Source organism: Poeciliopsis prolifica, unplaced genomic scaffold (assembly GCF_027474105.1).
Source record: "Poeciliopsis prolifica strain line A6 unplaced genomic scaffold, Auburn_PproV2 SCAFFOLD021, whole genome shotgun sequence".
In the NCBI taxonomy this organism is placed as follows: domain Eukaryota; kingdom Metazoa; phylum Chordata; class Actinopteri; order Cyprinodontiformes; family Poeciliidae; genus Poeciliopsis; species Poeciliopsis prolifica.
Window position 1 is genome coordinate 8,457,623 of NW_026562396.1, and position 13,830 is coordinate 8,471,452.

General features: G+C 41.8%; 1 protein-coding gene across 3 annotated transcripts in view; it reads left to right on the plus strand.

Annotated features, from left to right (window-relative positions):
• Positions 1–270: 270 nt before the first annotated feature.
• ntrk3b (neurotrophic tyrosine kinase, receptor, type 3b) overlaps positions 271–13,830 on the plus strand; it is a 234,833-nt gene continuing 221,273 nt past the window's right edge. For all 3 annotated transcript variants that reach the window (XM_055044969.1, XM_055044970.1, XM_055044971.1), the window contains exon 1: positions 271–1,144. In XM_055044969.1, the coding sequence (XP_054900944.1) occupies positions 903–1,144 (242 nt within the window). In that variant the 5' untranslated portion in view covers positions 271–902. The remainder of the gene's footprint in view (positions 1,145–13,830) is intronic.

Below are 13,830 nucleotides of genomic sequence, written 5' to 3' on the forward strand. Positions count from 1 at the left end.
TGAGTCGGAGCGGGGCTCGCCGTTGATCGCGCGCGGCTTGTGCAGGTGTCATTGTGGCTGTAAAGCCGGTAGGAGGGACTTGATGCTCCAACTTCTCTGGGCATTTTTTTTGTTTGTTTTTTTTTTGTGTGCATCTTTCCGGCTCTCCAGACAGCCGTCCTGGTCCTGTTCGAGAGAGAAAGAGAGAGAGAGAGAGTGAGAGAAACAGAGAGAGAAACAGAGAGAGCGCGCGCGAGAGAGGAAGAGAGAGAGAGAGAGAGCTAGCGCGCGAGGCGACGACGGGCATCGGCAGCGCCGCATTTCGTGGGAACACACAATGCATCTGAGGCTGACCGAGCGACTGGAAACTGTTTTTTACCGCGCTCTCCTATTTTCGATCCGCGTTTCTTTCCCGCATTTATTCATTTTTTGATTTATTTATTTGTGTTGCGTCTTGCCTGTCTTTTTTTTTTTTTGGTCCTTCTTTTAATTTTTACCTCCTCCTCCTCCCTCTTCTTCTTCTTCTTCTTCTCCTTCTTCTTTTTTTCCTCCCACCCAGCAGCCTCTGACGCGCAAGGACACTACAGCATCCATCCGCGGCAGGGACGCTAACACAGAGCATCCTCTGTACAGGCGCACCAGCCGTCCGTCCGTCCTTCCTTCCTTCATTCCTTCCTTTCTCTCTTACCTTCCTTCCTCCCACTCTCCTCCTCTTTCTTGTCTTTTCTCTCCTCGTCTCTTGTTTCCGTCGGAACCCAGAGGACATCGGGAACCCTCGCTTTATACTTAACCCCCCTTCTTCCTCTCCACCCACCCACACACCCACTTTTTTTTTTCCTCCCTCTCTCTTCCTCCCCCCCCACCTCCCCTCACTCCACGCCGCCTCCTCTCCTCTCCTGTCCTCTCCTCTCCAAACGGGAGACATGGATCTATGGTTTCGCTCGGTCCGGATCTGCTGGTGGAGGGTTTTGCTTCTGATGAGTGTTTTCCAGGACTATCTGAGCTCCATGCTGGACTGCCCGCCGACCTGCAGCTGCTCCCAAACAGAGATCTATTGCAATAAGTCGGACAGCGGCCGGTTCTTCCCGCTGCTCGCCCTGCAGGACACCGGCGGCAACGGGACCGGCGTGGACATCGCGGACTTATTCAAAAACATCACCTCTATGTAAGTGGCTGCGGATTATGCTGCGCGTTTCTGAATCATTAATTGAGTCCCCCCACCACACACAGACACACACACACACACACACACACACACACACACACACACACACACACATATCAGCCCCCCCCCACCTTTCCAAACCCATCCCTCCTCTACTTCCTGTCTGTTGCTTTCCTCGCTCTGATCAGACTTGTTGGCTTCCTATGTCTTTCTCAGGAGACTTTTTTTCAGTTTAGAGTGGTATTTAAATTAAATTTTTTTTAACGTCTAATTGAGTAAAAAAAAAAAAAAAAAGTTCTCTTGGTGAATCATCATGAAACCATATCAGGAAGTGTATTTTTTTATTTTTTCTGTACGTCTGCGTCCACGTAAAGTTGCATCTCCGCAGCAGCATCAGCAGCATCAGCAGGCCTGCACATCCAAGCTGTGGCAGTGGTGTGTGTGCGTGTGTGTGTTGCAGAGAACCTCGCATCACTTCATCTCCCCCCCTCTCCCGGGTTTCTGCTCCTCTCCCACATACGAGTGGAAATACAAAAATAAAAATGCAGAAGGGTCAGCAGCTCCATCTTGGACCTTCTTCATGAAAACTTTATCAGATGATGATGATGATGATGGAGATGGAGATGAACGCTCACTTGTGGCTCTCCGATTTAGCAGCTCGACACGGAGCGCCTATGATGACGGCAGACTATCAAACCGCCCCGCACTCCCACACACCCGCAGAAGTAGCTACATTTTTATTCTACATCCTCTCCCTCTCTCCTCTCTGGCATCGATCCCTCCTCCCAACATCAAAGCTTTCTTTCTTGAAAAGTCAGAGGAAGAAGTGGGGGGTGAGGGAAGGGATGGAGAGGGGAAAAAAAAGACATACCCTTAAAAAAAAAGAAGAAGAAGAAAAAAAAAGACCCCCGGTGTCGTTGAGGCTGATTTGCATAGAAAGTAAACACCTCCCGTTAACGCAGCGGAATTCCCCGCGCGGCTTCCTCCTCCAAAGGATTTTTTTTTTCTCGCTCTCTCTCTCTTTTCCTCCCATCAGTGTCTTTGGCGTCCCGTTTACCCTCCCACCGTGTTATTATTTTTTGATTTTTCCGTATGAACATACGACAACTCACTCAGTGCCACGGTTCACCGCCTCCCCGGACCACTAGAGGGTAGCCTGGTACCCCTTTACGAACGCGTTCTCTCCTGCCACAACACAAGGAGTCATTGACGTGACTGTTTTATCAGAAGGGAATTCGCTGCGGCTCGTTCGCCAGAATGAGCCGCAGCAATTTCTCCTTTTCTTCTGATGTCACACTCGGCTGCATTAAGTCAAAAGGTGGGACGGTCAGAGGTAATCACTGTTAGTGATTAGCGTGACCGCAGGATGACCCACGCATACAGATTAACTCACTGCCGAACCTGCTCCGTTCCTTTCACTCTCGGCCACTAACGTCCGGAAAGCGTCTGGTTCTTGGTTGTTGCAATGGTCACTCTCTTTGACCCCCCCAAAAAACATCAACAGAAAAACAAAACAAGCTTTTGGTGGGTATTAAATATTAGCCACGGAAATTATTTAAATTTTAATGAGGCGAAACAGTTGGTGCCGAAAAGCAAGAGGCTTGACTTTACACCTGTCTTTCGATTTAGCCTGTTTGATTCTCATTTGGTAGAAGCAAACAAAACGTTTGATGTAAATGTTTCTAAGCAGATGTGCAACCAGGCGTGGAGAAAAAATATCCCAGTGTGCGCCATATTTAAACGTATTTGGATATTTGTCATTTTTGACAACACTAAACAATGTAAAAGTCATAACTACTGTAGCTAAATCTTCAGTGAAATGCATGAAAAACACTATTTCTGGTAAGGCATAAATGAGGACAACCCCAATGTTTATTCCCACTTAAATTGGCTAAAATTGCACACAGAATCAGATTAGGTTTACATAGTGAAAACGCTGCTGCTCATCATTTTTGGAAGACCTATTTCAACCTCAGACGATTAGCTTGGCATGCTCTTGACATCATTTTTAGAAAGAAGACCTTGTGTTGCCTGGTGAAGCATTCAAAGATGTCAAAGAATTTCAGTCGTTCTATTGTCTGCAAAAAAGAGTCTATGAGCGGAAGACCTTCAGGACAGCTGCCAACTAACTCTGGTTCGGCTGTCCAGTCACGTTTACCCTGAGAACAGGCCTTAAGATGCTTAAAGAAGTCTCCAAAAAGAGAAAACCCTACTGCAGCAGTCTCTAAGAAAAACACAAGGACCAGAGTAGAGTTTGGCAGAGAGAGTGTAGACAAACACCCAGGACTTTAGGAATATTGCTGTTTGAGTAAATGAGTGTACGGCTTAATAACTTGGACACCAGACAAAATGTCTGACACAAACCAAATGCAGTCAGACAGAAAAAAGGAGCTACAAAGGCGAAGCACGGCGGTGGGACTGGTTTGGGAATAGTTTGTAGCATCAGGCCCTGGTTAGCACAATTCTTTTGCGCATCAGAGGACGCTTGGGGGAAAAAATGACATCTTTTTTGCAGAGCTGGAGTTTGTAGCAGGACGGTGATCCAGAACACATCAGCAAATCCACCAAAAACTGGCTGTGAGTTTTTTTAAATGGAAGGTCCTGGCTCAAGTCAAAGCCAATATGTTGGTTTTTGCAAAATGTTGGGAGACTTTTAATGGGCTGGACATGGAAATGTGCCTTTAAATATCTGCAAGGAAGGAGGAGTGGGGCAAACCCTTCACCAGACTGATGGCAGAGATTGTAAATGGCTGTTAGGAATATGTCACTGAAGTTATATAAACTTTTTTTCTCAACTGGATGCAATAAATAACATGTAATAACATTGTCATCCTCTACAAATGATGGTTTAGATCTATGGTCTGTGTTCCAGTTAAACCATTTCAAGGGGCCCCTGAATGGCCCCTACCAGCAGCTACTGAGTTTTCTTTGCCTTGATATATTCAGTCTTATAAGTCTAGATCTCGGAGATGCTGACATCAAAAAGTTACATGGAGTTAACCCCTTTTTGATCTATAAATCACTTTGGAGCCAGGTTGTTCTGGATGTCTGATAGATATTATTAGGCCTTAATTAGTAAAATGGCAGCAAATTTGCTTATGTTACAGGACTGTCAGTGGCAGAAACAGCAACATTACACATATCAAGGAAAACGTTACATTTGCTTTGCATTTCCCTGCTTGATGGCAATGATATAGTTGGATCCAATTCAATTCTGGATTAATACGGGTTGTTGCTATGTTGTTGTACGGCGTTTTAAGAGCTTGTTCAATGTGCCCCTTTTTTTTAACTTTGAGCCCCCCGGCCCTCCAAAGACCTCAGCACGGCCCTGATCCCACACTTTGATTAATCCTACTAAGTGCGGGATATTGACAGTCAGCAGGTCGTGCCGGCTGTTTTTTCCTCCCACTGTTCAAAAACCACATTTTGTTTCTTTATCCTTGTTTACTTTATTGATTCAAACAAGATTGTTTTTACTGGCGTTATTCAGCTGACAATGTGTGTGAGCTATGTCTAAATGTTCGATTTAGCTAGAAATGGGTATGTTTGCTCTTTCTGAGTCGCTAGTAGCTCTCGCAAATTAAAATACAATATATCTCCATGCTGAAAAGGTTTCTGTACTGGAACAAGATGAAAAGTGTTTCATCCAGCTTTAACTGCTTTAAACGCTGCATTACTGCTGAAGTCAAATTGCGAGCTGAGGTTCTCAGTCACTGCCAACAACACGTGTTAGCTGGAGATGGATTACAGGCCTTCTCATAAGAATAATAATTATAATAATGTTACATAAACATCATTTGTTTAGTAAGAAATATGGATTAAAATCAACCAGACTTGTATGCAGATTAACTTCGAACCAATTTTACTATATGTATAAAAAATATACTTACTACAATCAGTTTTGTTTTGTCAGTGTACTCCTTTCTAGATAAACGCAGTCACGATCTGATCGTCTTGTTTGTCTTTGAGAAAACCCATTGCGACTGACCCAGGACTAATTGTGCATTCCTAGTCGGCCAGCTCGCCCTGTTTTCTCCGTCGTCCTTTGCTACTCAGTATGGACAGCGGCGTCCGTCCAGCGGCACCACCAGCAGCTCAATGACGGCCCATCAGAGACCACGCCACCCAATGTCACACAGCCCAACACATCTGCACCAGTCAAACTGAACGCCTGCAGTCCGAGCAGCAAAAAACCGGTGGAAGTTTTGGAGTTTTTGTTGATTTGTTTCGAGTTATATTTTTAGCCATGTGTTTCAAATAACTTCCAGTATGGAAATGGAAATTTGGTAAATGCTAACTAGGTCATTTAGTAGGCGCAAGGTGGCGGAAAAGTAAATGCTGACGCCTGGTTTAATGAACCAAAAGCTGCTAGAACCTGGAAAGCTTGTGATCTCCTTGTGATATATACTGATATATGTTAACACCAGTGACGTGTGGTGAGGGTCATAGCCGGTGAGGCACTGACTTAATCATAATCATATTCACAAATATGGGCCTCCTGCATGTTATTGATTACATGAGGAAATTTCGTGCACGCGGACGACGCTGGAGGGCGAAATAGACTTCACGTGTCATCCACAGCTGCGCTGCCGCCGTAGAACGATTCTGTTAACTCAATCAAACTCAGACATGTAAATATTATTGTCGCGCTCTGCTCCACAGCAAAGGGAAAAACCGTTAAAGTACAACTCAAAACCACGTCTCAGACTTGTTGCCATAGCAACTGACAACAACGCCACCCAAAAAAAAAACACTGAAATATTTCCCATACAAAGAGCAGAACATTCGGTCTGTTGCAGTAGTATGGTTTTAGGCTTAAACAATTACTACTTAGGCTTAAACACTGGACATTATATACATAAACTAAATGATGGAAAATCAGTTCATACATTAAATGTTTTTAGCCATTTTATTGGTGACCAGGAGGAGTGTGCTCCCATTGAATGGCAGCCAGTCACAGAGGTTGATCAATCCCAGGTGAGGCTCAGCTCACTGCTGCCTCACCAGCTTCGCTTTCGGGCATTTGAGTGGGTTTAAAAACCAGCGATTTTGAAGAAAAAAATAATCAGAACTGATTAAGCCAAATGAAAAATAGGTAGACCTGGTGTGACAATTTGCAAATATTTGATTTAATTCTGAATCTTGCAACCATTTTGTCATGGAAATATGGAAGATTAGCAGAAAAAAAAAGACTTGATTAATTCTAACTGATTATTAAAAAAATCATTCTGGTACTTTTAGCAAAGTAAAGGGAGAATTTAATCCAGCCAAAATCTAACAAATGCTACAAAATTATTACTCAACTAAATTAGCTAGATTATAACAAATAATTAAGATTGTATTTAGCATCTTGTCTGTAATCATGCATGAGCGAGAAATAAAAATTAAGAATTGCTGTAAGGTAGTAAGCATTCTGAAAGTTGTGCATTTGTAAATAAATATTAACAAAATGGCTTGTAGATCATCTCCATGACAACATTAACTGAGATTGGTAATTATTAGCAACTAACATCACATCTGCAAACGTATACCAGATTCAAATTAAAATCACTTTAATGGCTCTCGCTTTCAGCCTTTTATAATTTAGGGTCGAGTTAAGCAATGCACTGTCACCTACTGCATCTTTAGTTTCTATCTGAATAAAGCAATTTCATGTTCGATGATAATTTATTAGCCGCACTCTTAAAAGACGATAACTGGTATCCATAGCATTAAGAAGCAGTCAGAGGCAGGGCCCACATGCACCACAAGTGGTCCTTGATCCTCTCTCTTTTAAGTAGGAAGATGCATACTCTGCCAACAAGAACCTTCTTCTTTTTGTTAAAAAGGCGTGAGCAGATCAAGCTAAATATGTAGACAGAAAGCTGCAGCAGAGGCGACTAGAGACAAGCGCAGCAAGAAAGTGGGGGGTGCTGGCCAGCCAAAGAAAACGGCCAAGTCCAGGCAATAGTCTTCCGGTTCTCTTCCATTAGAGATTCATCACAAGAAGCATCGCTGCATGAAGCGGATAAGATAAGACCTCGCTGCGAAAATAAATAAATCAGCTTTCCGAGAGCAGCTGAGGCGTTTTTACCGGTTTTGTGAAAATGTGTCCGCAAGGCGAGCGCAGGAATCCGGTCTGCGTTTTTTAACTCAGAGCAGGATCAGTGGGCTAATTATCCACACACCTGTGTTTCTTACTGTACTTTTTTTTTTTTTTAAACACTGTTGCTTTGAGCTTGTAGGGGTTTAAAATGTAAAGCCAAGCTCTAGTGCCTTTCCGTTCACTTGCTCTCTCATCCCCTTGAAATACATGCAAACAATTTCGGCACGTTTGTTCCTTGTGTTGGCTAGCTAGCGTCCTCCAACATGCTAAAGCAGTTTTCCCATTTGGAAGGAATTCATGACGGGACATAGTGGCGTGCAAAAGTGTTCCCACCCTTTCATCAACACAATTCTACATACTTTACGTGGCAGAGCAAAACAAATAAGAGAAGTGACAAAAACAGGATTCTCAAGGGGAAGCATTATGTATTTTCTAGGCACATGGTGCCGTTTTTTGAACACAATAACGTATCTGTTACCTTTGGTAGTCATGCAAATGCTATATATCAATTAGAACTTAAAAGAAAACTGTCTTTGAAATTTAACAGGCTTCTGTCTCTTTAAGAAGCTCCTGTTCTTTCTGAAACGGCGCCTTTAGGAAGTCATTATCACATCACTCCTCTATTATCCCTCTGACAACATTTTTACCACCTTTGTTCTGAGAAGTAGCTGGTATAACGAGCTCAGCAGATGCTCAGTTCCACCAGGTGTCTGCTAATTGCTGCTAGCTAGTCTGCAGGAGCTGAGGCGTGGAGTCACGGGGGGAGGGCATGCAGCATGACAGTTCCAAAGTCAGGTTGACTTTACATAAACACTGACCCTTTAAAGATTTCTTTTACAAATCTGAAAAATATGTAAGAAATCTGATTTGTTGACACTTTTTGGTGCATCTACTGCAGATACCAGGCATATTCATAGAATAGACTTAAATGTGAACACAACAGATATTTCTGGCCATTTAAAGAGCTTTGTATGATTGCAGCATGACAAAATGTGAAAATGTTCAAGGGGTTAGAATACATTTGCAAAGCAAATACAAACTGTTACATTGTTGTAATAGTAATAGCATTACTATTACAATGATGTAATAGACAATAGTAAGTTCTCACTTTCACTGAACATTAGTGGTGCTCAAAATCAATGACTCCCTGTGGTGCAATGAACACTCTGTTTGCTTTCAACCCAGAATGTAGACTGGTCCTTCAGCAGACAGGAGAAAAGAAAAGAAAAATCATCCTCTCCTTTGCACTGGGAGGAAAATCTTATTAATCCCATAATGTTAAGTGTCAATTTGTCTTTCCATTTAACTCAGTGAGCTCACTGTAAGAACAGACTTTGGATTGCAGTGGTTCACAGTGAAAAAAGGAACTGTGATCTGAGAACCAGTTAACAGGAATCTCGCCCTGACATTCCACCAGCAGTCGCATGTTTGCAATTTCACGCTCTGTGCTGCCTCGGCCACTGATCTGTACGGTCATTACAGCGTCTTTCATTTGCCCCCCGCCCCGCTCGTCTCCTGAGGCCCTGGGTTTGATCCTTTTTACTCAACAACGCGTGCATGCTGTTGCCGTCGTTATAAGAATTGTGGCACTCTGTATACCTTTGACGGCAGACATTTTGACTCGCCGAGGCAGGAAAAAAACCCTATGAGCGTTAGTCACGTGTCTTTTTTTTTGTTTCTGTCCTGTAATGACCTGTGGGAAAGCATGATGGTTCTGTTCTCCTCCCCGCTATGACAAGTTGCTCTATCTGCTGTGAAAAGAGTTCAGCGATAAAAATCAATCGGTGACTGATGGTTCGAGATAAAGTGTGAATGCTCCATCTTTCATCTCTTCATATAGCAGACCATCGGCAACTCTGTAACAGAAGATTTATATATATACACTAGCAAAAGTGAAACAGACAAGGAGAAATATAGTGCATGTATCTGTTGTGCCTTTGATAAGTTGTACAATATGTGTAAAAGACATATTGTGATATTTTATCAATGATAAATCTTTGGAGTCAAGATTTCATGTCTAGACTAGTTTCTTGGAAGTTGTTCTACTTCAAGAATGTCATTATATATATATATTTAACATTTTATTGCTAGCAAATATACTGTGGGTAAAGATATAAAGATTCACCTTGGAAAATCAAATGGTTGAAACTGAAAGCAAAACTGATAACATGAGCTATTTTCTATTCACAAACCTTTTCAAGTGCAAGTGTGTGAAAACTGAACACATTACTTTGGCAGTTTTGGATTCTTCACAAATTTCAATAATTTTCCTACAAGCCATTTTCAATAAACCAACATAACATGGTGAAAATGTGACAGCAGTTTAAGAACTCAAAAGATTTTTTTCTTATATGAATGAATGACTGACTGAGGATACTTTATCAATCTCAAAAGGAAGTTTACATTTCAGTGAGAGAATTCCAGCTTTTTCAGGAACCTGGAAAACGGCCTGGACGAGCCCCCACTTTGTTGTGCTGCAGCCTTTATTCCTTCTGTAGAGGTGGGGGTTTTGAGTCCATCAGAGGACAAAAGAACTACAAATTTATCGTAATTTGTGCATCAGAGCTTATGTCCCTGATCTTTATAAAACAAAAATAATTTAATCAAAGTAATGTTATTGGTTGAAGCATTTAAAGACTGTGGATAGCTGTTCTTAGATTTGATAGATTTAATGAACAGGAAAAATGTTCAAAACAAACAGTATTTGATCAAATACTGTTTTTCAGTATTTGATCAAATCCAATCAAACCAAATTAATTGATCCTGATTTGAGTGAAAGATGGTGGTTATTCTAATCTAATGTGCATAAATGCTGTCAGCACACAAAGCACTATCTTCCATTGCGCCACACGATGTGACTCAATGTCGCGTTTCCCTAAAATGTGACCCTTGAAGAGCAAAATGTCCGTTGCACGCCTTTGAGACGAGCAGTCCGCTTTAAAAGCCGCCGCTGCTCCAACTTTTTCCACAGAGATTTATGTGCATTGTAAAATTGCCATCTGCTTATCAACAAACAGAATGATACTTCCACCCTGTTAAATGGTTTACTGTTTATCTCTGTTGCCAAATGTGGCTTGAAGCTTGTCGTTTGACATCTTTTGAAATCTTGATTCTCCTGTTCACGAATGAGGGTGCTGTCTTGTTTTTGAAGACTTGTTTTGGCTCTTCTTTCATTTGTGTCACAAGTTTTATTTGCCTTTATTATCCTTCACTTGCAAAACGTGCGCCCGTTAAATTCTCAAGGTCGTCAAATCGAGTACCGAAGATGTCTTCTAGCTGTCTCTCCTGTGCTTGGTTATTTTAGAAGTGATTGAAAGTTGTCTGTTATGCTCATAAATTCACACCTGCTGGTAGAATTGAATATTTCTTAGGCTTATTTCTAACAATATGGGAGCCTTCACACCAGCCCTGCACATGCAGATCCCTTTAATCGACCTCTAGTTCATTGGTTTAGAAAGTCCGGTTTGTACACAGACGAACTCTGACACGAACCAAAATGGTAACCGCTGGTCTGCCTGAAGACCTCTGTCTCTTTCTGTGTGAATGTGAATGCTGTTCAGACTGTGAGACCGCTTCTAAGGTAGGAAACAAACTGTAGCGCAGTGCATTCTGGGTAAATACAACCTAAATAGAGATGAGAGTCTGGAGCTAGTGGGAGAAACGGCTCGGGGTCTTTTGCCATCGACAAAAGAGAAAACCCAACAACCGTTAATATTGAATATTTTTGTTTCCATTTTGCGAAGACAAAAGTTGCTCAGTGTCTTCCTCAGAGGTATTTGTGTTGTTTCCTTCAGTGCTTCTTGATGCAGCGCCACCGCCAGTGAAGGGAGTGAACAGGTTTTTCAAAGCGTCTTGTTCGTTGAAAATGCAACAGATGTTACAGTTTTTGATCGATAGTCGAACGGAGAGCATCTGATGAAAAACGTTTCACTCAGAGTGGTTGGGAGAAAGCTTTTAGTTTTAGTTTTCTCAGCAAAACTTTATGATGAAACACCCAATTAGATAGCGTGATCTCCTCCTGAGGCCTTGAGTGCGAAATCTCCTCCTGGTATGTTCTGATAAATTGCTGTGTTTGTCTTCATCAACCATCGGGGTTGACGACGTTCATTGTATATCTGTAGCTCAAAGATCAACGATCCATTAGCGACCCACCTCCCTGTCTCCACAACCTTTGATGACTCTTCTCCAAATTTTGTGTTAATGGTTGTGGTCATTTAATAAAGGTCATTATTTTTTGCCTCCAGTGTGGACAACTTGATTACGAAGGCTTTCTTCTTCAATTTCCTACTTATTGATCAGTTTGAAAGAGCTGCAACCTCTTTCAAAGAATCCAGTTTTTCTTTTTGTGTTATTTATTTATTTTTTTTTGTGGCTTGGTTTCAACAGAATCCCCAGTTTCTCCACGTCTAGTCAAAGTCTGAACGGTGCAGTTTGGCATTTTCAATTCCTTGGACATTTTTTAATGTTATTTTTCTGTTTTTCAAAGTTCAATTATCATCTTCTTTGGTAATATTTTTTCTTTCTTTGTGGTTCAGAATCGAATATTTGTGTAGCGAAGCGTGGAACATGCACAGAAGCTCACAGACTTCTCACACACGCACACACACACCCACACACACTATACTTAAACAGATCATAATGATGGTCATCTTTAGTAGCTCTTTGAATCCGTATGAGTGGAGTGTTAGTGTGTTACACAGTGAAAACATTCAGGTTATGTGAGCTGCTTTTCAGTCTCACGTTGGCAGTTTTTGCTGTGATCATTTCTAAGGAACAAACTGGTAGCCGACATCTTTACCCGATCCACTAAACGAGAGTGACACAAATGTTTCTCGTTATCATTCAGATTGTCTGAGAAATCGCAGATAAATCAGAAATCCCCCACTGGGGCTTGCGAACTGCACAGCACCTCTGGATTAATCTTCCAGCACCTTCAAGCACACAGTTTATCTGAGGCTATATTGCAGAGGAAATGAACCTGTTCAATGCAGAACTGCTTCCAAGGTCTGCTGAGGTGACTGAAAGACCCCGCCTGCCTCTCCCCCCCGGTTCAGACACCGAGCGTTGCCGCATTATGTAAAACAATCACTCACTGCTGAGCAGCCCACGTCCTTCCACCTGTTTATGACTTTGGATTTTTTCTTTTTTTGGGGGGGGGTTCTTTTCTTTTTTAGCAGAAGTCTTGCAGAAGGTTCCTCTGCACAAACTGACTTGTCGAATTTGCACCGCAGTTGTAAAAATGTGTAGAGCTTCGGGTCTTGGGCGGCACTTCGAACTGTCAGCGGGAAGATTTTACACGCACGCGGAGCTTGGTCAGCTTTGTGTAGTTCCATGTCACGCATTGTAAACAAAGCGTCGTATCTAAAATAATCCCCTTTTGTCTTTTCTAGAGAGGATTAAGAGTCGCCCCTTTTAACAATCCTCAAAGGATATCCGATCATCTGAAAGCATGATTCTTCTCCATCGGGCCGTAAAGAGGAGGAGAAAATTGTCACATTGCTTCGCTCGGAGTGAAATTAAGCTACCTGCCGGAGTTTTTCCATTTTCATTCAATTCAATTAAGAGTGAGCAACAAGCAGTGCTGTCTGTTTTACTTTAAATTCAACTTTGTCATCAGTTGGAAAATGGTTCCATTACCTGAGGACAGGTAGACAAATATTTGAACAATATATATTATACTTGTTATGTAAGAATGTGAGCATAGCAAGTCATATACTTCAATCTGCTTCCAATTAAGTCAAAAGTCTTTTGCAAGTTGTGGTTCTTGTAAATCTTAGTGCTAGTTGCATATTTATCACTTATATATTCACATATAGCAGTTGTACTTTCAGTTTTCAGGTCTTCCACATAAAAACAAAATGTTGTGAATTAATAGGAACAATAGTCACACCCATCGTGATGAGTTTTAGTCAAAAACCATTTTATACTCATGTCTTTCGACCTGAATTTGAATCTCTTCTTAATTTTGTTTTTGCTATTTTCTGTCTCTTATTTTTTGTCTTGAACATTTCTTGAACCAATTGATCACTTTTCGGCTTTGTTCATTAGTAGTGCAGTCTGCGATTCAACTATGTCTGGAAATTAATAGTTTTGATGCTCAAATAGTAGATTTGTGTGATCCATGCAGCACAGGTCTTTTTTTTTAAAGTGTTATCATTTTGTCTTTGTCGCCACAAATCTCTGGACGACAGCTGAAATAAAAATGAGGGACAGTGCAGAAGGTGGAGCGCTTTTTGATTTGAAACATGTTTTGCTTTGTGCAATACACAAATACTTTTGGGTCATTTGTTCTTGAATAAACTATTTGCTCTGTATGGGAGAGAGAAAATAGTTGTTTTTTTCAACTTTAAAGACTTTGTACCGCCTACTTACCTGACATTATGACTTAGACGCATTTACACACAAACACACACTTTAACCCTCCGCAGAACATTTCTTCTCCCTTCACGTTTGCAGCTATATTTAGTCTCTGACCCGACCGCCCGGCTTCTGTTCTGCTCCCAGTTCTGCGTCTTTGTTCTCGGCGTCGTGCTGGGAGGTTTACGAGGTCTGGGCTTCTGATGCGTACCTGCACCGGATCGCTTGTCATCCATCTTTATTT